The sequence below is a fragment of the Bos mutus genome, chromosome 12 (assembly GCF_027580195.1).
Source record: "Bos mutus isolate GX-2022 chromosome 12, NWIPB_WYAK_1.1, whole genome shotgun sequence".
Classification (NCBI taxonomy): domain Eukaryota; kingdom Metazoa; phylum Chordata; class Mammalia; order Artiodactyla; family Bovidae; genus Bos; species Bos mutus.
Genome location: NC_091628.1, coordinates 81,518,710 through 81,545,121, shown reverse-complemented (window position 1 = coordinate 81,545,121; position 26,412 = coordinate 81,518,710). Strand labels below are relative to the sequence as shown.

Genomic DNA, 26,412 nt, shown 5'->3' with positions numbered 1-26,412 from the left:
CAAGGAAGCGTAGGAAATCCTTGCAGCGTGCAACAGGGCAGTATGTCCTGGTATGAGTCGAGGGAGAGCAGTCAGGTAAGTTCTGCGGGCCACGTTCCCTACTGCTACTGGCTTGGAGAATCCTTGTGAAAATGAAGATACACTATATAGCTTTCATGGTTCTAAGAGCAGTCTCGGTCACAGAAAAGTAGATCCTTAGCCCTTACAGGGTTACAAAGTCACTGAGCTTGGATGAGATGGAAACAGAGGAACCACAGAAGATGTTGTGTTGATAACTCTCTCTTGGGATGTTCTGTAGGTGTAAACATTTTATGCTTGTTGTTTCTGAATAAAGACCGTTTGGCTAATACAAAGCAGTAACCTGCCTGGTTGACCTCACATGCTTACTCTGTGAACAGTGACCGTTATTGGTCTGGGGAACAAAACTGGAGTGTGCCAAACAGTCGATCCTCATTATTCGCTCTGGTCATGTTCTATAAGGTTACCGCCAACACTGAATGTGTGAACACTGAACCCCCACTCCTCGGGGAAATATAGGGTTAGGCTCGGGTTATAAAATTTTGACAATTGATTAGTATATAAGCTTGTTTTGTGTGTTTCTGTTTAAAGACAGCTAATTTAGCACATACTGCTACTGTATGATTAACGCTGAACCCATGACCAAAAGTGCTGTTACTGCTGTCTGAACAGAGCTTGTCCAACAAGTCAGGCACATCCTGAGCTCAGGAACACCGGACAGCATTTTAGTTCCACACTCTGAGGCTGGGCTATGACCCCTGTTTACAGCAGGAGCTAAACAAGGAGGCAGAGTGTTACTTGCTTGGCCTCATCTGGGAACGTGTGGGCTCTAAACTTGTTGCGGCTCTGTGCGGGTCCCCAGATGACTGCGAAAGCGCTTCAGCGCATGTTGATTTGGGGGCTTACAGAGCAATTGTAGCACCTGGGAGAGTAACCAGGGTGGACCGCATTTTCCATTTCCCCACTGCAGTCCCCCTTAGTCCCGCTTCTCCCTTGCTCTGTGCTGTGGGGGCCAACGCGCCAGGACCGCTGGCCTGCCTGCTGGACTCCTCGTCCACTGGCTGCTGGCTGGGCTCAGCCAGTGCCAGGCCAGCAGGAGACTGGTGGGCAGGAGGAGTGGGGGGTGGCCGTCCCTCCCTCCCTCCCTGCCCCCGTGCCAGGACTGAGCCCGGGCAGGGGACCCTCTCTGTGTGGTTTCTCTGTCCCTGCCCTTAGCCCACGGGTGGACGGTGGCAGGCCAGCTGCTGCCCACCTCCAGGGTTCTGCAGTGTTCCTTGCTGGTTCCCCTAAACCTTGACCAAACTTCTGAAAACAGTCTCTTTGTTAGAGCTGCTTCCATTGCTGCGTGTGCAGTTTCCTTCTGGGACTCTGACTGTATGGGATAAAGAGGGAGGGTCTCGAGACACGGGGTTGTATGCAATTCAGACACCCCAGGAGACAGAATGCTTCCATCTGCATAGGCTCTGGTTTGTAAGACAAAATGCAAACAGCAATGGGCTGTTTCTCTTTAATCAAAAGCAGCTGGGAGGGAGTCTGCTCTTTGGGTCGGAGTCAGGCAGGACGGACTGCTACCAGTGAAAGCTCATCTGAGGCCTCCTGCCAGGAGAATCGCACATTTTTAGGTCGTGTCTCTAAAATCACATTGGAGAGCATCTTAGGCATTTATATGTATCCAACAATGCAGATTACAAGGGCAACGATTCTTATTAAGCTATTGTTCCACACCCATTCCCACCAGCTTTCCCCAAAACTCCTCTGGCAGAGATATTCGACTTTCCCTTTTTCTTGAAACCTCTTGAGGGCCAGGGCAAAAAATGGTTACATGGCAATTTCCGTCATTGTGACTTTTGGTACACACTATTTTTTCACTGCTGGCTGTTTTCCATCTTAACGTGCAGGGCTCGCTTGGGACTTTACAACCCCCCAGGTCGCATCCTAATCATGACAGGTCGTTATGGACTATGGACCTTGTTAAAGATTTACCAGCTTTATGCTTTGAGGACAGGGTGGAAAATCTATATTCTGAAAAAGAGCTGATAAAGCTTTCCCCATCACATGTTTAGTCATTATTCAGAGTGGGTGCCATTCACAAATTTCCCCGATGAATCTGCCCTTGGTTTCATGGGGCTCACTCCCTAGGCTACTGCCTAGGCTCTGCTCCTGAGTCTCTTTCCAGCCTATGACTTAATCTGATGAGCCATCCTGAACTTCATTTTATCATCCCTGAGGACAGGTTATTCACAACTGTTTAACTTTCAAATCTTTAGTTGTTCTTGGTATCGCTGTTGTCCTTATCGCGAATTCTAAACAAAAGTGCTGTGCTCCAGAGAACTGACTGGGTGACAAGGGACAAGGGTGGTTCTTCCAGGGAGCCGATGCATTCAGGCTTCTTTTCAGGGAAAAACCCAGTCAAGCTCTCCTTGAAGTGAAGAGTTCAGTGCCAAGAGCGTGCGGGCCTTGTTGCTGAGGGTCAGGCTCACACGTCAGAGTGAAAAATTTAAAACCATCATCGGTCCAGGCATGTCAAGGTGGAGAGACAGTTGAATGGTTAATACCATGTAGTAAACAACTGGCTTTCCCCCCCCCCCTTCAGAATACTTAAGAGAACTTTACGTATTTTGGCTAAAATTAATTTTTAAATATAAAGTCACTCAATATATTATCTTTCTTTCTCATGGTTACTTTTTAATTTAGGGAGTCATTTGAAACCACAGAATTTTTGATGGTGGTTCTTAAACCTTTGAGGCTTAAGATCCTTTTATATATTATAAAAATCATGGAGAATTCTTTAAAAATAGGTGAGAACTTTTATGTATATGGGTGTTATCTCTCAATATTTACAATATTAGGAGTGAACACTGAAGAAATGTAAAAATATTTATGCATTAATTTAAACTCATAATAATAAACTGATTACATGTTAACAAAAATAATGTTTTTAATGGGAAAATTTTAAAAAACAATTAAGAGTGGCACTGTTCTACATTTTTGCCACTCTAATGTCTGGCTTCATAGGAAAAGCCTAGATTCTGGCCTCTGCTTTTGCATTCAGTCTCTTCAATATATTATTCTGGATGATGCAGACAAAGAAAATCCAGCTTCAAGGAGACAGGTGGAAAAGGAAGGACCTCAAAGACTTCCTGAAAGGTTACTGGGGACCCCAGGGGCCTCGGGGCCTCACTTTAAGAGCTTCTGATTCATGGATGGTCAGTGTCATGGAGGATGCTTGCTCATGGGCCCTGCTTACTGGCATGAACATGATCAAAAGTCCTGATATTAAGTAGGACCTCCAGTCATCAAAAACAATTACAACAGAGGCAGAAGATGTTTACTCCTTTCTCTGTTCTTTCTCTCCACGTGAAGAAACAGACCACTTTATTTTTCCTTAAAAGAAGGGCATGATTAAAAAGCTTTCTCCCGACTGTTTCATTTTGCTTTAAAGTTGAGGGGAGGCAGGCACACGTGAAAAGCTCTTCTGGCAGACACTCATGGAAGAAGAAATCAGGGAACGTAGCAGAAAACTGGCTTTTTTTCAGATACCTAGCTTTATTTCAAAACTGTCTACTCACGGAGAAGTGGCTGCAAGGTGACCCTGCTTTGGCAAGGAACTTGCAGAAATTGCTACAGTGATCTAAAGTCAAATGTTTTGGTCTCTCTGAGGGGTGGGACAGGGTGGTCTTATCTACTCATGATGCGCAGGCCCTGGGGGCAGCACTCAAGCAGAAGCAGGGATCCAAGGATGTGGACAGGGGCTGCTCTGCCCCCAAGCCCAGGCTGGCCTCTCGTGGCCTTGCATGACTGGGGACACTGATTGAAAAGTCAGATTAAAACAGATAAACAAATAAACCCCATAAAACAGAGAAATTAATTGCTGAAAAGAATGAGAAACCTTATGGTTCAAAACAGTGTACCTTTTACCACGAGAGTTTAAGCTCTCAGTCTTACATCACTACTAACTGGCTTGGCAAACTCTCTGGGCTTCCCTTGTGGCTTAGTGGTAAAGGATCTGCCTGCCAATGCAGGACTCGTGGGTTCAATCCCTGGGTCAGGAAGATCCCTTGGAGAAGGAAATGGCAACCTCCTCTAGTATTCTTGCCTGGGAAATCCCATGAGGAGCCTGGCAGGCTACAGACCATGGGGTTGCAAAAGAGCTGGACACGACTGAGAGACTCAACAACAACAACAAACTCTCTCCAGAGGAGAGGAGGAGTTCCAAGAAAGGGGCCTGGCAGGAGCTTGTGCCCGTGTTCTGGAGAATTATCTTAGTTAGAGCAAAGTGTGTACACAGCGGCTGCAGAGAGTAAACCCTGGTTTGGGGGCAGGGGTGGGGAATGGCAGCACCCGAGACTCTCGGTGACCCGAGCTCCCATGGGCTGCGGTCCTCACCTCGTTGAAGTGGACATCCTGCATGCCGACGTCTTCCATCATGGAGGCCTCCTCGTCAATGTTCGGGGTGATGACCCTGAAGGCTGTGCATCCTTGTCTAAACATGCCTAGAATTGAGAGAGCAGGAGACAGGTGGAGTTATCAGCTGAAGGTGGATGAGCCGTGAGGGTGCTTCCTGCCCTGGTTTGTCTCTGGGCTGAATGAAAACCAATCTAGAAATCTTATGTCTCATGCCAGCTTTGCCACAGGGAACCTTGGGGCCACCGGGCACTTGCCTTCATTCGCTTCCTCGTATTTGACCCCCACTGTCCTCCATTTGTTTCTTTTTCTCATCCATTTAAAAAATTTATTTATTTATTTGGCTGTGCTGGGTCTTAGTTGCGGCACATGGACACTGGAGTAGGTTGCCGTTTCCTTCTCCAGGGGATCTTCCTGACCCAGGGATCGAACCCGGGGGCCCCTGCCTTGGGAGCACAGAGTCTTAGCCACTGGACCACCAGGAAGTCCTTTCTCATCCCTTTTCATTTTTCACCCACCTTTATTAAAACGTATGTAATCCTTAAATAAATTGAAATAGGCACTGAGTCAAATTAACAGCAAAATACAGTAACAACAATAGTTTGATAAGATGACCCATGCTCAGATACCAAGAAAACTGAAGGAGCCAAAGCCAGTCAGAGAAACAGGCTCAGAAACAACTCTGTTTCTTTCCAGCTGTCATGTCACCCCCTTCGCTGGGGGTGACCCAGAACTCTGAGAGAACTCGCCCTGCTGCTGCAGGAAGCGGTCCGCCAAGAGGTAACCGGGCGGCCGCAGTGGCTTGACATTATTCCTTACACAGAGCAGGGTTCAGCCAGACCTGGCGCAGCTGTGCCCCAGTACACATGGAACACAGCCGGCTTTTCTGAAAGCCCCGTGTTCTCGATTGGGAAGTGGAGATGAGCAACGGGTGTTTGACCAGAGGGGCCGTGAGAGGACTCACAGCCTGCTGATGTGGAAACCAGCCCTCACACGCAAGGGGGCGGCGCACACTCCCACCTGCCCCTTCCACGGGGAGGCGAGGTCCCAGCCTGCGCACTGCCTCCTCGCACGACAGAGCCAACCCGGCTGTGCTCCAGAAAATGCTGTCTGATGACCTGCTACAGCTGCCGTGTGATGGATAAACAGTTCCAGGGAACTACCTTCAGGGAAAATAAAATCTCTCCAGCTGGAGACTGGCCAGCCAGTCAAAGACCAGAGGCAAAGCTCATTAACTAGTTTTTGCAAGATGGAGTTATTAGCAAGAGGTTATATGACAACACGCCACCTACTTTTGTTTTGCATTTTTGCGGTGCCTACCGAGTCAAGTAAATGTCACATCAGCGAATTAAAAAAAACAATGAGTAAGTATAGAAGGAAATGGCAACCCACTCCAGTATTCTTCCTTGGGAAATCCCATGGACAGAGGAGCCTGGCAGGCTCCATGGAGTTGCAAAGAGTTGAACATGACTAAGTGACTAAACCACAACAATACAGTGTACACACACACACACACACACACAGCCTCCACCTCAAATCTTTCTGAATGGCTCTCGCTTGTCTTTGCTGCTTTGTAAAATTTTACAATTGTTTCACAAAACACAGAATCATTTCTTACCTTTCCGTGTGAGATATTCTGCCACCAGGGCTGTGACATGGACATAGCACATTGCTGCCTATAGTAAAAGACACATGCTTCAGAATCACCTGTTATAATGCACAAAGCTCACCATCAGAAACCTAATGACTGTGTGTACTTATGTTAGATCTCAGGGCATCAGCTAGTGTTCCTAATGGCTGACATCTTACCTATAGAAAAAAGTGGGACAATTCATACAAATTGAAATTATGAAACTATGAATTCAGATGAATGGCAACAAGCTTGGTAAGGCCCATTTCTATCTAGAATTATTTAACTTTTATTAAAGATAAAAGATTTTTAAAAAGCATTTTATCTTACTATATCTAAGATTTTGGCATTATTTCTCTTAAAGGGAAAAGACGATCCCTTGAAGAAGAGGCATGTGCATTCCTATATTCAGAGAGAACTGCTCAAACTTCAGGGGCTAATATATTTTTCTGTCAACCTAAAAAACAATGAAGTTATAAATTTTTTCCAAAAATAGAATTCTAAATGAAAGTAATGTAATGTCCAATGGATAACATTATAAACACCTTTAAAATGTAAGAAAAAACAAAAATAAATTCTTTTAACCGAATTGCCATGGTTTATAAAACATCAAACATAGCTGTTAGAAATGAACCTACTGTAAGGTTCTAATGCCTAAGCCCTGGTTCTCATCAGAATGGTAGAAAAATTACTGCTACTAACAAGTGCGTAATTCATTTTTATTATGGCTAATGGATATTTTAGATTAAACTTCTGATCAAACAGAATGGACTCTGAATAATCAAAAAGTAAGAATTGCTACATACACTTTTCAGATATAGGATACAATTTCACTAATTCAAGCAATTAGCATGTTTAAAAGTAAAAGCATATTTCTTTGGTCGTTCTCCTGATCATACCTAAATGCCATGGGTGTGAACCCTGAGCAGAGTTTTTGTGGGAACATGAAGAGAACCTGCCTTACAGCCCATCATTGTCCTTAACTGCCCCATTTTACAGATGATGTCACTGAGACACAGCAGGGTTAAGAACAGGCTCAGTGTCACCGAATTAGTCAATGTTGGATCTGGGAGCCGGTCTACTCGAAGTCCACACACCCCACCTCCACACCTGCCATGCTGTCGCTCACTGAACCATGGCTCTGCACCCGGGGCGGCTCTGACCCCTGCTGCGTTCACAGACAAAACCACTGCCTCGAAGAGGAAAAGGCCATGCCCCGGCTGACTTCTGTATCAGGAAAATCTCACTTTACCATAAAATAGTTGCATTTTAGATCAGGAGAGGATTCTGATGCAGAAGCCGAACGCATTTGCACTAACGGGCACATGTGTGAGCACGGGTGTCTTCTAAGAGCTCACAAACAACGCTCCTGGGACAGAGAAAGCCCCTTACGATATTCCAAACTGGAAAACTGCTAAATGACTATGAAGGAGCTCCGAGCCCAACACTGAAGTATCACATGCTTTTAGCTGGCTTCTTGGAATTACTGGGAAGTTTCTCTCATAATCAGCTTCTTTCAGTGAGTGGGGCATAACTCGTTTTCTCAAAAAGCCTGGACAGACAGGCGCGTGGGGCTACCTCCGACAGGTCCCCGTTCTTCACGTGGATCCGAGCCATGCTGTCCAGCCACGTCTTCCGGAGCTCGGGGGTGCTGGCGTAGGACTTGGCCAGGCTGTACTGGAGGTCCACCAGCATCTCAGGGTCAGCCTCGTGCTCCTTCATCTGTGCCGTGGCCATCAGGACTGTGCGGATCCTTTTGGTCAAGTCCTTCACGTCCGAGGAGAAGGTGGTGTGCTGGAACAAGGGTGGAGGGAAGACAGGCTTTCAGCTGTGATTTGTCTGTCTGCGTGTGTTTCCCAGATGATAAGGCCGGGTCTCGGGGGGTAAAAAGTAAATTGGCACCGGGCCACCTACCTTGATGAGCCTGTCACTGTTGGCGCAGTTGTTGATGATAGACAAGGACTGCTGGAACCTGGTTCCCCCGATGCCAACAACATCTGCTATCAGCTGGCTGACTGAAATAACAATCTGAGGGACACACAAATGTGAGCTAATCAATTCACCTTCACGTGATGCCCCTGGCTCGGCCTCTGACTTTGGTCACGGTGTGCATGGGGATGGGGCAATGGGAAGCCTGCGAGCAGGGGTCGCCCCAGTGTGGGAAACAGTGTCTGAGTATTCCCCTCCCACTTCCAAGAATTATTCCAGAAGGTGCCTCTGCTCTCCTTGCGTCTTTTGTTTGTATAGCAAAATGGTGACGAGGCAAGTGTAGAGGAATGAGAAGCATATGAGCCCATGTCACTTGGATAATTACGGATCACCTTCTCTAATAGACATGGAGACCTTATTATTTACTTCTTTGGTTTTGGCTTGGATTTATATGGGCTCAGTATTCAAAAGTGGATGACCCTCTGCATTTATTATTAAAACATGTACATATTAACCATGGCATGGGGGAATCTGTTTTTTGGGGGTCTATATTAGCACTGCCTTGACCTAGTTACTCAACTAAACTGTGACCTGTCCCCCCATCCTGCACCACAGCCAGTACTAAGTACTGTCACCAAGTACTGTTAACGCAGTCTCCTTTTCTTTCTAACCTCTCCTTGACCCAGGACTCCATCCTCTCTGGCCTAGACTTGACATGGTTTCCCCAAGGTCTTCCGAGCTCAGGCCTCGACTTCCCGATCCTTTCTCAGTCTGGAGTCCAGGTGATCCCCCTGAATATGCAATGATGCTTCCACATTCTCAACCCTACTGTCTGGACCTTCTCCAGCTCCCTGGCTGGCCCCTTTCTCATCCAGGGCCTGGAACATGCTCACCCCCAAGCCCCTGTTCATCTTTCAACCCCCCAGGAAGCCCCTGGCCCGCTCCTTGGTGCACTGAAATTCTCCTGTTACGGCCCTGGGCACATGGCACAGAAGCCTCGCGGTCCGCCTGTCCTCCGGGGATGACGACACCCTGTCCGGGCCAGGAGAGGGTCCTGCTTTGCTCCCGGCACCCAGGAATCCTAGCATGTAGTTTGCAAACGATAAATACTTGTTTTCAAAAAGGAATAAGTACAGAGACAGAGAAGGCACTCCTGTGTGTTTGTAGAAAAAGAGGGTCTACAGAAATACCTGAGCCCCTAGTGTCAGGCAGTTTACAGGACGGGGAATTTGGCGCATTTTAACTCTGGAGAAACGGGAGGTGTGTCGACAGATGGACGACAGAAAGGGACTACTTTGGGCTCTCTGTGTCTTACCTGAGATGTTTACTGCGAGGAATCCTCTCATAGGTTCTCTACGTCCTAACTCAGCCTAATTTCAGTCAGTCCAGAACTGACTCAATACTTAAATGTCAATTTACCAACAGAGACACATCCTGGGCCCAAATCGTACAACGTGGAGGAGGAAATTAACCAAACCAGTAAATGTGACATTTGAGCTTTCTGTCTTGCTGCCAGACCGTTCAGAACTCACACTGAGGTAACTTGGTAAACGTCGACATGCACGGCCTTCCTGCGGAAGCAGAATTCCACAAGGCACACGTGTCCTGAAAGCTAAAGTGCACGCACCTGCAGGTGGGTCCGGACAAAGGACTTCTTGCCGGTGTAGTCGAAGTTGTTCCGCATCAGGAAGTACAGCAGCTGGGAGGCCTCGGTCCTGATGGAGCTCAGCTTGGAGTTGCAGCACTTGAGGGTCTCGTAGCACAGGGCCGCACACATGTCCGCTCTCCCCTCGTAGAACGTCGAGGGAAACTAGATGGACACGAGGAAGCAAATGGGCCCAGAGAGGTTAGTTAGCGCCCCCTTCAGCCCCGGGGGAACAGAGGAGAACAGGTGACAATCGAGGATGACCTCCCCTGATGAGACCACGTACCTTATAGATCAGTGACCTTAAGGCGGTGAAGACGTGTTTTAAAGCCGTTTCAGACTGATGTTTTTGAAGAAAACACAGGTAGACGTCAAAAACTTTCTTCATGAGGGGATTATGTCCATGGTCAGCCAGGAGCTGGTTCTTAAAATACAGGAGAAGAGCCTGGTCAGTGAGACATGCCAGACATCGCTAACAGGTTTCATATAACTGCCAGCCTCAAAGGTTACATTTTCCAGGTACTAGGACAACTTATAATTTAAACAAGCTTGCCAGAAACCTTCTAGGAGAGCACAGAAGTCTCCTGTAGGACAAATAAGCTTATCAATAAATTTATGCTTTTATTACTAAGAGAGGGACTAATTTTAAAAGTTGACAGCAAACGGTGATATGGTTTAAAGGACCACAGTATCTCAGTATTGACCGGGCTTCATTTATTGACTTATTTTTATTGTGCCCAGCAACTGATACAGAGGTAAGGTTTGTGACACCTCAGTTCCAGCAGAGAAGAGTCGTTACAGGTATCGGCTAATGAACGGGCTGGAAAAGTACTGAAGTGAGGTCTATGAAACAGATACCCTATCAGTGACGGCTGGGTTTTCTCACCCACCGCAGGCTCTCAGGCACTCTGGGAAGCCATGCGTCACCCACCAGGCAGTCTGGTGAGGGCAAAAACGCCCAGGCCTTGGTCAGGCACTGTTTCTCAGGTGTGCTTTCCAGGTGGCACTAATGGTAAAAAACCTGCCTGCCAAAGCAGGAGACTTAAAAGACGTGGGTTCGATCCCTGGGGTGGGAAGATACCCTGGAGAAAGGCATGGCAACACACTCCAGTAGTCTTGTCTGGAGAATCACATGGAGAGAGGAGCCTGGCAGGCTATGGTCCACGGGGTCACAAAGAATTGGACACGACTGAAGTGACTTAGCACACACTCCTGTGTATGGATTTGCAGGTAAACCAAGCCTGGTCCTTTTCATCCCTGAAACAGTGACCCTAAAACTGAGCTGCTGTGAAGACTTGAGGTCAAGTATAAGAAGTATCTGGGCTTCTCTGGTGGCTCAGACTGTAAAGAGTCTGCCTGCAGTGCAGAAGACCTGGGTTTGATCCCTGGGTTGGGAAGATCCCCTGGAGTAGGGCATGGCAACCCACTCCACTATTCTTGCCTGGAGAATCCCCATGGACAAAGAAGCCTGGCAGGCTACAGTCTATGGGGTTGCAAACAGTTGGACATGACTGAGCGGCTAAGCACACATAGGGAGTATTTGATCCACCCTCTGATTTGTTCGGTAAGTGGCAAGAGGGCCACCACTAATTTCTTCTCTTTGTTTTTCATGATTTCCTCCCACCAGCAGCAAATCCACACTGATTCAACACCGCGGAAGCCTGGCTGGCTAAAACGCCCAAAGATTGTTGAACACGTACAGTAGACAGACGTGTTGCCCAGCTAGAGACCAGCATGTAGCCATGACACGTGTGTGACAGTGGAGACCTGCCTCTTCAAATACAGACAGGCCCATCAAGACAAAGGCGTGCTTTTGGGAGAATGCGTACATTTTGCAAAAGTAGGCAAAAATGATTGTCATTAAAAAAAAAAAAAAAAAGTCCAGAGGCCAGTACCTGAAACCAATCTTATAATTCAGTGAAATGAGCAGAAATGACTTATGTCTGGCCAGTTCTGTTGCAGAGCAAATTATAGCTGAAATAATAGTTTTGAAATTCACCTCATCTTACTGTTGGAGAAAAAGTTTAACTCAAGGAGTAAGTTTTGTTTTTATAGGTCCAGTGACTCACAGGTGTATTCACAGCTGGTGGACACCTGGAATCCTGTGATCTTTATATCATGTAATACTGAGATACAGCATTGAATTCCATTGTGTGAAAGAGAAACAATTTAATGAGCAGAAAATGTGACTTAATTAACTGAATATGATGTAATTCTCAACCATGAGCAGCTGTTCACCAACTAGAAAAAACAAACAAAAAAAGAGGCTGCTTTCAGTGTTTGGGGAACTGCTTACACGGTTTGCTGTTTGTGAGCAGTGCTTTTCCCTGGAGCCGCAGCCCTTCCTCATTACAGCTGGAGGAAGGTTTGCGTGAATCTGGATGTGAGCTTTTATCTTCTCAGCACTCTTCTGGGAGAGATGGTTCGTACAAAAATGGAGAAGACCTCTGGTCTTGTTCTGAACTGGCCTGTCTTCAAGTTCTTACCACTGGAGTTAAACTTCCTTTCTCTCTCCTCTGGTCAAGGTTTTTGCTTCCCATTTTTAGGATTTAGTCTTCCTGGGCTCTGATCGCAAAAGTTGCTTGAAGAACGGAGTAAAAACTCACACCAAGATATACATAACTGCTCATTTAAAGGGGTGAAGGGCCTTTCATCCTGAATACACCCCAGTTTACCAGGTACCTTCCTATTTTCTTCTGTTTGTGTGTCTCTTTCTTTCTCATTAGAAAGTAACAGATACTAAACATAAAAATCTTTGAACATTCAGAAAGACCCAGAGAAGGGGGGAAAAGAGGCAAAACAAAAATCACCTTCATTTTTCCATTTATAAATAACCACAGATAACAATGGAGGATCTCATTTCTACCTTTATCTCCTTATAGATGTTACTGAAGATGGGAGAATTTCATTGAGAAAATTAGACGAGATGTTAGAACAATAAGAAAGGCATGACGCATTTCTAGCAATAAGGTGGAGTAGAGGTTACAAACAGTTCTCAGGAATTGTCTGATGTGGATTCAAGTTTGTTGTCACACAGCCTCCTCAGAGAAATGGGCCTTTCAGAGAACGAACATGCAGTATCAGGAATTTCTAAAGAGCCATGAACAGGAGAACAATTTAAACCTTGAATACCAAAATGAGATATCTGGAACTGTGTTATTTAAGACAGCTCCGTTCTTCCTAGGCATATGGCTTTATTTTCGTTTAAACACTGATTATAAACATCTAGTTTAGAGAAGAGCTGTCTCTGTTACAGAGGCTCGTCAGTCGCCAAGACAACCTGAACCCCAGGCTCACGGCTGTGTAAAGCAGACCCCAGTCTCCCTAGCTGACCCCCGCTGTCCGTGTGCTCCCCACCCTGGCCATGCACCGCAATCCTTCTCAGCACGACCTGGTTCCCACCATGCACCTCAAATCAAGAAAAGGCACCATGTGGAATTGCTTAAAATACGTTTTTGGATTAAATTTGTAAGTATATTGAAAGTATTATCAACTATTTAAAGGTTATCATTGGTTTGCAAGTGAAAGTTGCTCAGTCGTGTCTGACTCTGTGACCCCATGGACTGTAACCTGCCAGGCTCCTCTGTCTGCGGAATTCTCCAGACAAGGATACGGGAGTAGGTTGCCATGCCCTTTTCCAGGGGATCTTCCTAGCATTGGTTTGGGACTGTATTAACAGACATTTTAAAACAGCCAGAGAAGTGGTGTATTTTTCTGCATATAACTACCCTGGTTTACAAAACACATCTTTTTATGAATTAGATAACCCATGTGAAAGTGCCCACACAGTGCCAGCATCTAGTCGGTGCTTGCTCATTTCCTTTTTTCTGTCTGGGAGGTCATTCAACTACCTCGACACTCACCCAGCTTAGTTCCTTTCCCCCTCCACCCCTCTGCCCCATGCACACGACTGACTTAGCAGGGAAGAAGGGCTTGACATGTCACTTCTCATCCTCAATGTCCTCACCTATAAAAGGGAGAAGAAGCTCTATGGGCTAGGCTATAGTGAGGACTGACGCTGAAGACAGAAGGCAGTAAACAGCAGGAAGCTAATATAATAATAAACTGGGATTCAGGGCTTAAATCTTTTCAAACATTTCCTCTCATTTAGAATGTGATTTCTTAATTGCCTTCGGCAACTTATGAGATGTGGTCATTTAAGAGGCTCAGTAATGATGGGGATCCATTTGTCGAAGATGACTATCTGCAAACAATTATGTCAGCTAACTCAATGTAATACTTTAATTTTTCTGATAGGCTCTGCGTGATGCTTCAGCTGAATAAATATATACATAGGAAGATCCCAGGGCCTGCTACACCAGTGGGCCTTGTGGACCTAGGCTGGGTACTACTGCGAATCTACTGCTTGCCACGACATCCTTTAAGGCCATAAGATTCGCCCATCTTCCCATTTTTTTAATGGGTGTGTATATGTGTTGAGCTTTAAACAAAGATTTTTGCAGAGAGGCATACAGACCTTGATAGAGGCCACCTCAGCCCAAAAATTCAACCTTGCCTGTGTGTCTGAGGAATCAGATCCTTTACTTTGAGGACCAGGAAGGCATGAGCACAGCGGAAAGTGCTTACTGCTAAACTAGAGTCAACATTTGAGCTCCTGCTGCGTGCCAAACACAGGGTAGATGTTTCTGGGTACTTCATATCAATTCCCGACACAGTAGGCATAACTGGCATGTTCTAGGGAAGGAAATCGGGGCCCACAGATGTCAAGGAGACCTGCCCAAGGCCTAACGTCTGGCTAACGGTGTGGCTGGGACTTGAAGCCCACAGTGTTTCTGTACAACGGCCTGATCCCACATGTCCTGGAGCCCAGTCTGTATCAGCAGAGTGCTCGGCCCTTCCAGGGGTCATCTTGCTGTAACTTACAACAGCCTGGGAGGCAGATCCTACTTTTTCAGTCTTACAAATGAGATTATCTTAGGTCTGGAGACATGAAGTGATTTTTTTCAAAGATGGTCCCCCAACAAACGTCACAATCAGTCATCAATCAGAGACCATCAGATGTTGTTTCTCTCGAGTCAGAACCTGTTAGTTAATTTAACAGTGGTCAGACACTGGAGACCTGGGAACCTTGACCAAGGCTCTTCTTTCATATGAAGCAGGTGATTTAAAGGAGGCCGAGGATGCACTGCAGGCTGTGCAGTAGTAAGGAAACCGTCACTGACCTCACGACACTCCCAGACCACACCTGTGCTGCGTGTGCGCTCACCTGTCTGTGGGGCCAGACCACACCTACTGGGCAGCCCTGGGGCTTCCTGCTCATTTACACGCTGGGGCCCAGGAGACAGAGGAAGAAAGCATCCCAACTGCTCTTCTGACCTTACAGATGCATCTGAGCTTATCAGCTAGCATGTATACATATGCATGGGGCAAATATATTACAAATTTCACTGCCTACTTACATAAGAACTGTTACTTAAAAATCTCCAAAAGAAAACAGAAAGAGGCTCAAAATGTGGTTCTAGTACAGCAGTGGTCCTCAGCCGTACTGTTTACGTCTCACTCCCAGGGTTGGATTCGGTCAGGCAGGACCCAAGAACCTGCACCTCTAACAAAGCTTCAGGGCCTGCAGCTGCCGCCAGCTGGGGGCCCACAACCGAGAACCGCTGGGGTCAGGCTCCACATAAGACACGGCTGCCCCCATCCTCATCCTAGGGATTCACCATTTCCTCATCTCTCGGCGGGGTTCCTAGTGATGACACTTCCTGGGGACATGGGTAGCAAGAATGCTAAGAGCAATGGTAAATTATAATAAAGCCATGTGATGGCCAGTAACTATCTTTACTCTGTGTAATAACGGAATGTGCTTCACAAGAAGACAAGATGAGTACAGAATGCCTTTGGGTATATTTCCCAAATTGCCTTGCAAATAAACATGCTGTTTTCATATTCAGAGAATATTAATACTAACTCAGTCTCCCTGAAAACCTAAGCAGTTACTGAGCAAGAATGGGAAGGGGTAGGTCCCCAAAAACGAGAGTGGCTGAAGAGACTGTCTTTACCTGTGCGAATGTGACTCACTACAACTTAAAGACCAAGACCACTTTTTATTCTCTATGCCCGAAATGTTTTCTATCACTTAACTTAGTAACAGATAAAAAAAATTGAAAATGTGAACGTGTTTTTACGTATTGCTCCTCTACGTATGGGCTGCCCAGGTGGCTCGGTGGTCAAGAATCCACCTGCTAATGCAGGAGAAGTGGGTTTGATCCCTGGGTTGGGGAGATCCTCTGGAGTAGGAAATGGCAACCCATTCCAGTATTCTTGCCTGGAAAATACCATGAGCAGAGGAGCCCAGCAGGCTACAATCCACGGGACAGCAAAGAATTGGACAAAACTGAGCACACACCTCTACATATAAACATTTAATTTTAATTGCTACCACATTTGGATATGTTTAAAGACAGTGAAGGCAGAAATGCCTGATTAGGCTCCTGTATTTATCATCCTTGAAGGCAGAGCAAAGCCACGTTCCTGGTAAATGCTTTCATCTGGCCAAGGGTTAACCTTGCCAAAGCCTGTGTCCACCAGTTGCAAGCAGGCAGCACACTCTGACCAGTTCAGTTCAGTTCAGTCGCTCAGTCATGTCCGACTCTTTGCGACCCCATGAATCACAACACGCCAGGCCTCCCTGTCCATCACCAACTCCCGGAGTTCACTCAAACTCATGTCTATCGAGTCAGTGATGCCATCCAGCCATCTCATTCTCTGTTGTCCCCTTCTCCTCCTGCCCCCAATCCCTCCCAGCATCAGAGTCTTTTCTAATGAGTCAACTCTTCGCACGAGGTGGCCAAAGTACTGGAATTTCAGCTTTAGCATCATTCCTTCCAAAGAACGCCCAGGACTGATCTCCTTTAGAATGGACTGGTTGGATCTCCTTGCAGTCCAAGGGACTCTCAAGAGTCTTCTCCAACACCACAGTTCTATTAGCATCAATTCTTCGGCGCTCAGCTTAGAGTTAAGCTGTACTATATTTCAGGGAATTGGGGTCATTAATTGTGGAATGCTTTCGCTAAAGGAATTTAAGGATTAATGGCTTCCTTACAGGGGCAAAAGCAGTTGCTGCAGTAAAACTGCAACATTAAGAAGTTCTTGCTGATTCAGCTAAATAAGCAAAAAATGAGTTTCAGAAAGGCTCTGACCATGAACAGCTGTTCAATACAAACCTTAAACGCCAGTGTGAAGAGAGAGAGGGTGTCCAGCGCCGTCAGGCACACCTCAGTAGCAATATTGGCTTCAAGTAACGACTGGTGGAGAACGTCAGCGTCCGAGTGGCCATAGCCTGCATGGGTCATAACACAAGGTCACTGTCGGCAACTGCAGAGCACAGGCTGGCGGACAGTATAGTCACAGTCAACTTTTGATTATTTTCAGAAGGCTTCCTTCAGGGCCTTATCTCCCTGTTGGCCTTTTTTTGGTGGGTGGGGAAAAGGGGGTACTAATAATGTTTCCATTCCATTATGACTCTTTTCCCACTCTGGACGGGGAGTAACAGCAACAAGCATGCGTTGTGCACTTGCTATGTGCCAGCCACAATTCTGTGAACTTTACATGGATCATCTCATTAATCCCTCGGTAGCCCTGTGAAGTGTGTACACTTATTAAACCCATTCTGCAGGTAAGGAAATGGAAGCACAGAAGGGCTAAAACTTGTCTTAAGTCACACAGCTGGTAAACAGGGGAGCCAGGACTGCTACTTGGACTGGAGTTCACTCAATTGAGCCACTTGTCTGAGTTGTTAAGGATGGGGGTGGGGGGGTGGGGGAATGAAGGAGGCTGAGGTCTCTGAAGCTTCCATACAGACAGAGGCAGCAGCTTAATTGGAAAGGGAAGGAAAATGAGCTGAGGGTCAGGTTGCTGGTCAATGAATCCAGCTCGGCCCCTTACTAGCTGTGTGACCTTGGGCAAGTTATGTGACCCCTTTCTACCTCAGTTTCCTCATCTGTAGAATGGGGATAACAGTACCTGCCCTCAAAGGGTTGTGGTGGCCATTAAATTAGTTAATGGTTGTGAAGCTCATAGAATAGTGCCTGGCACATGGTGAATGCTACGGATGTCTCAAGCCAATAACATAAAGATTTGTTTTATCAGCTAGAATCATGATTGATAACCAAGAGTTGACTGTACTGCTAATAGTATTCTACTTGCTTTAATAAAAAGCATGAAAGCCACTATGACTGAAAGAAATGTTTAAGAAAAAGAAGAGACTTGAAGAAACATAATTTAAACACAAACTGATATCTTCTGTATGTGGCTGTAAAATCCATACTGATATAAATGTAGTTTGACATATAACTTGAGATATTAAATTATGAAATGGTAATGCATTAGCAGAAATATATATAGGGATGCAAAGATGTTACGGTATTGATCTAGATTACAAAGAAAGATGGTAATATAATAAAACATCATGTAATGCCTTTCTCCAAGGAGCAAAACCAATCAACATTTACTATATAGGTAATTTTCTTAATACTCCAGAGCGGAGGGCATTTTGTACACAGATCAGGAAAATGAAGTACAGAAAGCCTAAAGAGTTTTCTGGAGGCCAGTAATGGGAAAAAAAAACCCAGAAACTACACTCCAAGTTCCTTATCCAGGTCACTGTATCATAATCTCCATTATAAAGATAAAGTAACTAGCATGATGTTTTTCTGACTTTAATAAATGTCAGAGAGTCTTGAAAGGCTACACAAGCTTCTAAGTTGCTTTTAAAAGTATGGCTTAATAAAAACTATTATGTGTTTTCATCCAACTTTGTTTTGCTTTGAAAATGGTTTTGTGTATCCTGCCTCATTTTCACACTGCGACAGCGTCATCATGTCCTTACTGAAGCTACGGAACACATCTGGCCCTAGTACGATGCTACCAGCTCTGTTTCTTTTTATTTCTGCTTTTTGGGGGCCAGAAATCCAGCAGAAAGAAAGATGGACGTTTTTGGGGACTAATATTCATTGAACCGCCTTTGTAAGCCAAGGCATCTCTTCATTTGGCAAGGGCTGTTTGGTGAGATACAGAGCCAGCAAAAAGAGGAAAACAAACTGGTGACTATTGTTGCAGTGATCACAAACCAGGGCAAGAGAGGACGAAAAAAACAAATACAACACCCTTTATCAGACCAACCAAAAACTATCACGCACGTGATATTTTGAGGGCTGCCATTTACCCCAGATGAAGCTTTAGAATCTGAGTTAACCTGTAACAAGGCAGTTGCTTCGGTGATGAACTGTAATCTCTGCACAGAACGATCCTTTTCTCTTTCTAGATAAACTGTTGGATAAGTGTATCTGAGTTTGATCATTACAGATGAGATGGTCTACACACCGAAGAACTCCAACAGAGTTTACTTTTATCTAGCTGAATGTCTAGAACGATTCAGGAATTGCAATTTGTGACTGTGTGATTTTTTAAAAAAAACATACATTATCAATGGGCCATGCTAATTAATGACAAAATTTCTCTAAGCTACTATAATACACCACCCATAAGCCATTACACTGGCTATCTAATCTCTTTCAGAATAAGAGTCAAATTCATATAAAATCTTCCTGCCTGTGTCCGATTCATATCAAAGAAGCAGTTCTTTTAGCCACAATTGGTTATAATTTGTTGTTGTTGTTGAGTGGCGCAGTCATGTCCAATTCTTTGCAACCCCATGGACTGCAGCATGCCAGCCTTCCTTGTCCTTCACCAAACTTCTCCTGGAGTTTGCTCAAACTCATGTCCATTGAGTCAGTGATGCCTTCTGCTTCTCTTTAAACCGTTTTGTCTCAAAAATCAGTAGGATTCCTGAGCTAGTGTTCCTGAATCATTCCTGAAAATAAGTAGCAGGATAGGATGCTGTGTGAGTGATACAGATTGACTGGACAGTCCACCAACGGACACCCCCATGGGGACAGCCTGTCTTAAGGCCTGGAACAGAGCAGTGTATGAGAGAAGTCTCTAACAGGTGGTCACCGTGTTACTGGGTAACACAGGAAAATCAAACTGAGCTGGCAAACCCAAGAAGGGGTCTTAAGAGACACGGTCATTTCTCAAAGCATCGGTCAGGAACTTTTTAAGGCTGACGAAGAAGATTCTGACCGAGGCCAGTAAGGAGTGCTGTTAACCCTACTGACTTCCACTAGGGGGCAGTGTTGCCTCGGGGCACAGGCACTGAGCGTGGTCATTGAGGAAGGTCAGGGTGGGGAGGTGGAGAAGGCAATGGCACCCCACTCCAGTACTCTTGCCTGTAAAATCCCATGGACGGAGGAGCCTGGTGGGCTGCAGTCCATGGGGTCGCTGAGGCTCGGGCATGACTGAGCGACTTTACTTTCACTTTTCACTTTCACTTTTCACTTTCATGCATTGGAGAAGGAAATGGCAACCCACTCCAGTATTCTTGCCTGGAGAATCCCAGGGACAGAGGAGCCTGGTGGGCTGCCGTCTATGGGGTTGCACAGAGTCGGACGCGACTGAAGTGACTTAGCAGGGTGGGGAGGACTTCCCTGATGTACCATCATCTCTGGCCGGCACGTCAGGGGTCACTTTAGAGACCTTAGGACCCACTGCTCACATGCACACAGTTTCCAGTCTGTTGTCACTCAGATACGGAATTTATTCTAAAATCCCACTCAAAGGCTAAGGATGAGACCTTCTCCCCTCTAATGTCAGTTGCTGTGTTTAAACTAACTCTACTCCGTTTTATGCAGTTCTGTTTCCTGAAAATCCCGGTGTAGCAATGCTGACCATACCTATAACTATCCCTGGCCCCCGGCCCCAGCGCACATCAGAGGTGATGTGGTGGGAAGGGCGGAAGCTGATCCACAGCCACTTGCCTTTTCTAAATGTCACAGGACATCTGGGCACATCTAATTCTCTGCAAGGGCTTCCCAGGTGGCTCAGTGGTAAAGAATCCGCCTGCCAATGCAGGAGACGTGGGTTTGATCCCAGGGTTGGGGAGAATCCCTGGAGGAGGAAATGGCATCCCACTCCAGTATTCTTGCCTGGAGAAAGCCATGGACAGAGGAGCCTGGCGGGCTACTAGTCCATGGGGTCATTAAAGAGTCAGGCACAACTTAGCGACTAAACAACAATTCTCTGCAACTTAGTCCAGTGATCTTAAACCATCTCTTATACTGAATTATATGAAATACAGGTTTTCTTCAAGGGTTTTTACCTCTTGACTGGCTTTTCTCCCATTAATCAGTGGGAAATATAGATTATCATTCAAGTGAATTTAATATATTCCTAGAATAATATATAACATTAAATACAGAGTGTTATTTTATTTTGTGAATGTATCACTTATTTGCAAATGTGCTTCACTCAGTTTTCCCCTCGTCACTTGGTTTATATAAAATATCCTCCGGGCACCTACCACTCTCAATTTGTCCTCTGGAATAAGTCTTTTCTACCGATACACAATGAGTACATGTTACAGTAAACAGGTCAATACCTTAATGTTGTAAACATTTTGTTTTTATAAGCCTGGGCAATGACCCATGCAACAAACTCCTATGCTTTGAGTGTTTTTAAAATAGCTAAGCCCATTGGTCACAGTGAAATTGTTACTTTCATTAATTGCTGTAAAAATCCGAGAGTAAGTGCCTGCTAGGGTTATACCTGCAGTAAGTATGGGGTCTCTTCCCTTGTCTTACTGTTAACTGGTGATGGGGAGGGGCAGTCTGGCATGCATTGGCTTAAGTTCTTTGTGGTCCTCTGCTGCCCCCTGCTGGTCATGCTGAGGTCTAACAAAGCCTTTCCTTCTTGAACTAGAGAAAAGAGGAAATGAAAAAATGCCGGTGTCTAAGGGATTCTCAAAGAGTCGGACACGACTGAGCGACTGAACTGAACTGAATTGAAAGGATTCTTTCTATTTTCATCCTTTTCTAAAATAAATCCATTTTAGATTCTGGCATTCCAGCCAAGTCTCTCACATACTGGATATCTGTCATATTGGTTGGCCCAACAGAAGGTACTGTATTTACTGTTAAATAGGAATTTTCTTAAAGACACATATATGGCTACAAATTTCCCATAAAATGCCTAGGTTCCAGATGTAAAAAATCATCTATGTATATATACATATACATGCTCACACACATACACATGTATACATACAGTATACACTCCCTTCTCTCTGGCTTTTGGCTGAGTTGATGACATGGAGCTCAAAGAGCTAATGGAGGCAGGGGCCAAAGCCCCCCAAATACAAAATCAGAATTAGAGACATAAGGGAAGACTGAGTTCCAGGGGAAGATGCGTGGACTACAAGACACTGGAAGCTATCTAGGGTGAGCGGGAATTGCAGGCACACTTTAGAAGGCTAAAATAATCAGCTACACACTGTTGATTGGAAAGGCCAAAGGAGAAGATTTGATTGAGGATGGTGTTGCTGAAAACTGGCTAAAGAAAAACATTCAGGATGAAAAGAGGAGAGAGGCAGGTAGGACAGGGTTCTCTGTGGGCAGCAGGAAGACAGGATGGAAATCAACAACGCTAACAATATGGTCTTTGGCAGCAGAACACAGCCAGCTGTCTCTCTCCTCCAATTCAAGCCACCACCGCAAAGCCCATTTGCAGTGGGAGGAACTGCTGCCCATCTTAGTGGATTAAGGTTATTTATTCATGGGCTGATCATTCTGTTTATTTTTGTCTGTTTTCTATGTTTCCTAAACAATTACCTTGGCAGGCGGGGCCTTGGTCTGCTTAGATTTTTTTTTTAATGCTTTAAAGTGTAAGCATGTATTTCAACTGATAGTGAGATAATCCTTGTGTTAAAAATTTTCTGGGCAAAAGGCAATGTAGCAGGTCCTTCAGAAGAATGGAAATTTGATTTGTGTGCTAAATAGGAAATGAAAACTAAAAATAATGAAACTCCTTGTTCTGTTTGTTTGAACCTCATGTCTGCAGAGCTGAAAAAGCCCTAACAGAGGTGGATAAATCAAATTCTTACATGTGTTGTACAAGGTACAGCTAAGTATAGAACTGAGAACTAGCATTTGAAGGCTACCGGCTCAGTGTGTGGCAGACTGACATAATATTGATTTAAATTAAGCCTAGAAGTTTATAGAGAGAGACTGTACCCACTACATTTAACTTTGCTGGGGGTGGAAGAGGGGGTGGAAGCTGCTGTATTTTGATTTCTCAACCTGAACTATTCTCAATTTAAGGTGTCAGGAATATACTGTCTTGACTCTCAGCCTGTACAAAGAAAGAGGTATGGACATCACAGTTCATGGGATGAATTCTTATGATTAGAAACAATGAGAAGATATTAATGACTATGTATTAAAGATGTTGCTTGGAGTGAGTATAAATAGTTGTCTACATGGCACAGTAACTAGCTAACTCATGCATGGAGCGAGGATGGGACAACTCAGAGACCACACCAGACAGAAATGATCACGTTGAAGTGCTGCAAGGTTGATATAGGTTTCCTGCTTGAAGAAACCCTTAAGAAGATTAAATTTACACTTAGGTTTCTGGAAACAGCACAGGTGCCCTCTGGCAAATGATAAGAGTGAATTAAAGATAATGCTCCTATGTTTTGGCAAAGTCTCTACTGTGAAGTTAGGAAGCCCCAAAGTTAGGAAGGCAAGATGAACGAGAGGTCTCGGTTTGCAAGTGAAGCAGCCTCGTAAGCAGACTTTGACCTGATTAAATCTTACCATTGTCTACAGAAATCCCAAGCACACTTGATATCTTTCTCACACTGAAAACACAGAAAAAGTCACTTTGTTATTGGCTTTTCCACACCCTCACACATTGATTCACGGGCTTTACGGCTTCGCAGCAGTTTAAAGATTAACATATGTTCAGGGCTGGAATGTCAGAATGGGGACGCTGGGTCAACTACACGCATGGCCTCAGGAGGGCCAAAGGAACCTGCCCCAGAGGTTTCTCAGGAGTCACGGAGGGGTGGGGGGCAGTAAATGACGATAAGGTGGCTCCTGGCAATGGCTCAAAATACTGAACTAAAAATATCAGAGGATGTCCCGCTATCATCATCAATTAGGCTGGATTTTGTCTTAAAAGCACCAAGCGGAGCCCGTGGGGCAGAGGGGCTGAGCGTTTGGGTCTGCTGCCGCAGTTGACCCGTCCCACATTGTGTCATTCTCCTCTGAGGAAGGGGACTGCGCGGCGAGCTCCGGGTCCCACTGCTCTGAGCTGGAAGAGAAGGTGAGTCGGTGACGTGGTGTGCGGCGCGGTGGCCGGTGGGGGGCGGCCCCCTCGGGGCTGTCATGTGGGATGGCTGGCTGTTACGATGGTGTGTCATGGGACTTACTGTGGTTAAAAGTGAGAGAGTTATCCAGGCTGCCCAGCGGCTGCAATCTCGCATGCATCATCCCTGTTCTGTTACGGGAAACAGGCAATGTCTGAGACTTTCGATCATGAACTATGGGTCCCAGCCCCTCCTGGTTCCTGCAACACGAGTGAAATGGGATAGGAGCCAAAGTTAGACTTGTTACACTGCGGCGAGATGGGGAGGGGCGTTAGTGAGGCCGGGACACAGCACGGAGGAGACGGGCCACGCACAGACCAAGCGCAGCGGAGCCCGCCTGGGGCCCGGGAGCCAGAGACACACAGGCGGCAGGGGCAGCGCTCGCAGAGTTCAGAGCAAAGCACCTGAAGACGAAGGAGCGAGAACCAGGCCAAAGCAGAGGCCTTTCCAGTGTCGGAAAGCCCTTCAGAGATGCTCCTTTTTAAACAGGTGAGCATCACTCCAGTGTGGTGCCGAAGACCAGCATCTGGACAACGGCCAAAACAGCACGTGCCTTTTCAGATCATACATGTTACTGAAGAGCGGAAACAATTTTATTTTTTTAGTCAAAACAAAGGCATTGGAAGAAAACAGAGGAAAAACATGCAGTGGGACGGATTCGGTGAGGCGGTGTAACACCTTTGATTCTTACCCAGGCAAGGAGGAGAAGAGCCACACCCTTTGTTAGACTTGTCAGCAGCCAAGTGAAGAAAACAGAAAAGTGATCTGGGTTAGCAGTCAAACGGCTGACTTCCTACTGTGTACCATCACCAGAGCAGACGAGACCTGAGCCCAGCGCCGGAGCGACGCCTGTCCCCCGTCCCGCGGCCAACCGGCTCCCTCACTGTGTTACTGTGTGGAGTGCAGCAGGGCATGCATGGAGTCTCATGGGGCAGCATGCTGCTGGGTGATTTCAAAGGGACACAATGAGAAGGTGCGGTGTTCCCAGGACGGGAGCCCCATGGAGGCCAGACACGGACGACTCGGGATCCTGTCCGCATGCAGCAGAGACCACGCACGGTTTCCTATAGACCAGCACGCGGCTCTGCACCAGACCAAGCAACACCGGCCTCCTCCCCCGCCTCTCTATGCTCATTTACTTCCAAGACAGTCCCAGGAAGCATTCTTTTACATGCAAATATATACAGGGTGCTTAGGAAGTCAGAAGATTTTTTCTTAAAAAAAAGGTTAAATTTATAGCCATTGAAAAAAAATCAGTTAATTGTTTCACAAAACCCAATTCCACAACAGTTTGTTGGGGCCGAAATCTTTGGCTTCTCACGTTCACCACGTTTAGCTCTGAGGCATTTTATTCTATTTGCACAACATATTCCAAATGCCATCTTGTGATGTGGGTGACAGTTACTAAAAGAGGGTGAGAAGCTCCCCCAGCACAGTATCTTTCTGCTACAAATATACTGTTTAACCATCTTCACGGGACAAAGTCAAAAGGAATGAAGTTGCCATATAAAGAGGTTATTGCATAAGGACACACTGTATATACTTGCATTCAGGACTCAAAAAACTCAAACGCAAAAATTACTGTTACGATAAAAAAGAAAAAGAGTTGAGATTAGCGGACGTTAAGTGCCACCATGTTTCAATTAAAAATAGTATTAATGGGAGGAAAGCATAATATAGTCTTTCTCAATCTGTTTTTTAAAAGAAAACATACTTTTACTTTTAACACAATTTTGAAAATTTCTCAGATATCTCAAGAAAAGAACAATGTTACCATAAAAGCAAAATCTTGACATTCAGAAAGTCTATTAAAAATCTCTTTCCTATTTCATTGCTGTAAAACAGAATTACAGATAAGCGAAAAACCTCAATGACAACTAAACTTTTAAAGTTTTTCTTAAAACATAAATATGTTTATTTATCATTAAAATTTTAAAACAGTAACAATAGAGAAATAAGACACTTGGACCAAGACTCCACAAATACATTATCACAGGATACACAACACGGAAGAGAACAGACACAGACACGCTGGATGGCGACAGGGCAGGAGGAGGGAAGAGACGCCCTCTGAGGAGATACTGGTACTGCCAGAGCAGGGGCTGCTCAGCCGCCTGCCAGCAAGGAGTGTCCAGCTCCCCTCCGACTCAGTGCGGAACCAAAGGGCTGGGCATGGGGCAGTGAGGCTCTGTGACGCTCAACAGAGCGCTCTGGTCAGGCGACGACAGGCCACAGACGGCTTGCTCGGGAAGAGTGGAGAAAAGGCTCAGTTGGAGAGATGGTACTGGTGGCAGTCCGAACGGATCGGAGATGGGCTCAAAACCTTCTTTCATTAAGAAGCAAAGGGGCTGGACTGAGAAGTTAGTGTCTTGGGAGCTGGGAGGTAGAATGGTAAGAAAAAAGAAAAGAAGGACCTTTTGAGAGTGAGATGGGAAGAGAGATCATTTAGGAAGGAAACAGAGGGAGTGAGAAGACACAGCAAGAGGAACAGCGAGAAGAGGAGGAGACAGAACAGAGCGTAGGGAGGGTTTGGAAGGAGCTGCGGCACCAGGCCGCGGAGGA

General features: G+C 45.8%; 1 protein-coding gene across 12 annotated transcripts in view; it reads right to left on the bottom strand.

Moving 5' to 3' along the window:
- The window catches only part of DOCK9 (dedicator of cytokinesis 9), a 287,028-nt gene that overhangs the window by 25,782 nt on the left and 234,834 nt on the right, over positions 1-26,412 (bottom strand). For 4 of the 12 annotated variants that reach the window (XM_070380791.1, XM_070380790.1, XM_070380792.1 and 1 more), the window contains exons 38-46: positions 24,676-24,789; positions 23,914-24,050; positions 16,811-16,926; positions 9,913-10,050; positions 9,609-9,791; positions 7,967-8,080; positions 7,631-7,846; positions 6,041-6,098; positions 4,405-4,511 (exon numbers count right to left, since the gene is read on the bottom strand). In XM_070380791.1, coding sequence (XP_070236892.1) covers positions 4,405-4,511; positions 6,041-6,098; positions 7,631-7,846; positions 7,967-8,080; positions 9,609-9,791; positions 9,913-10,050; positions 16,811-16,926; positions 23,914-24,050; positions 24,676-24,789 — 1,183 coding nt within the window. Of the gene's footprint in view, positions 1-4,404; positions 4,512-6,040; positions 6,099-7,630; positions 7,847-7,966; positions 8,081-9,608; positions 9,792-9,912; positions 10,051-16,810; positions 16,927-23,296; positions 23,341-23,913; positions 24,051-24,675; positions 24,790-26,412 lie in introns of all 12 variants that reach the window. The other 8 variants (XM_070380794.1, XM_070380793.1, XM_070380795.1 and 5 more) reach the window with 3 other exon arrangements.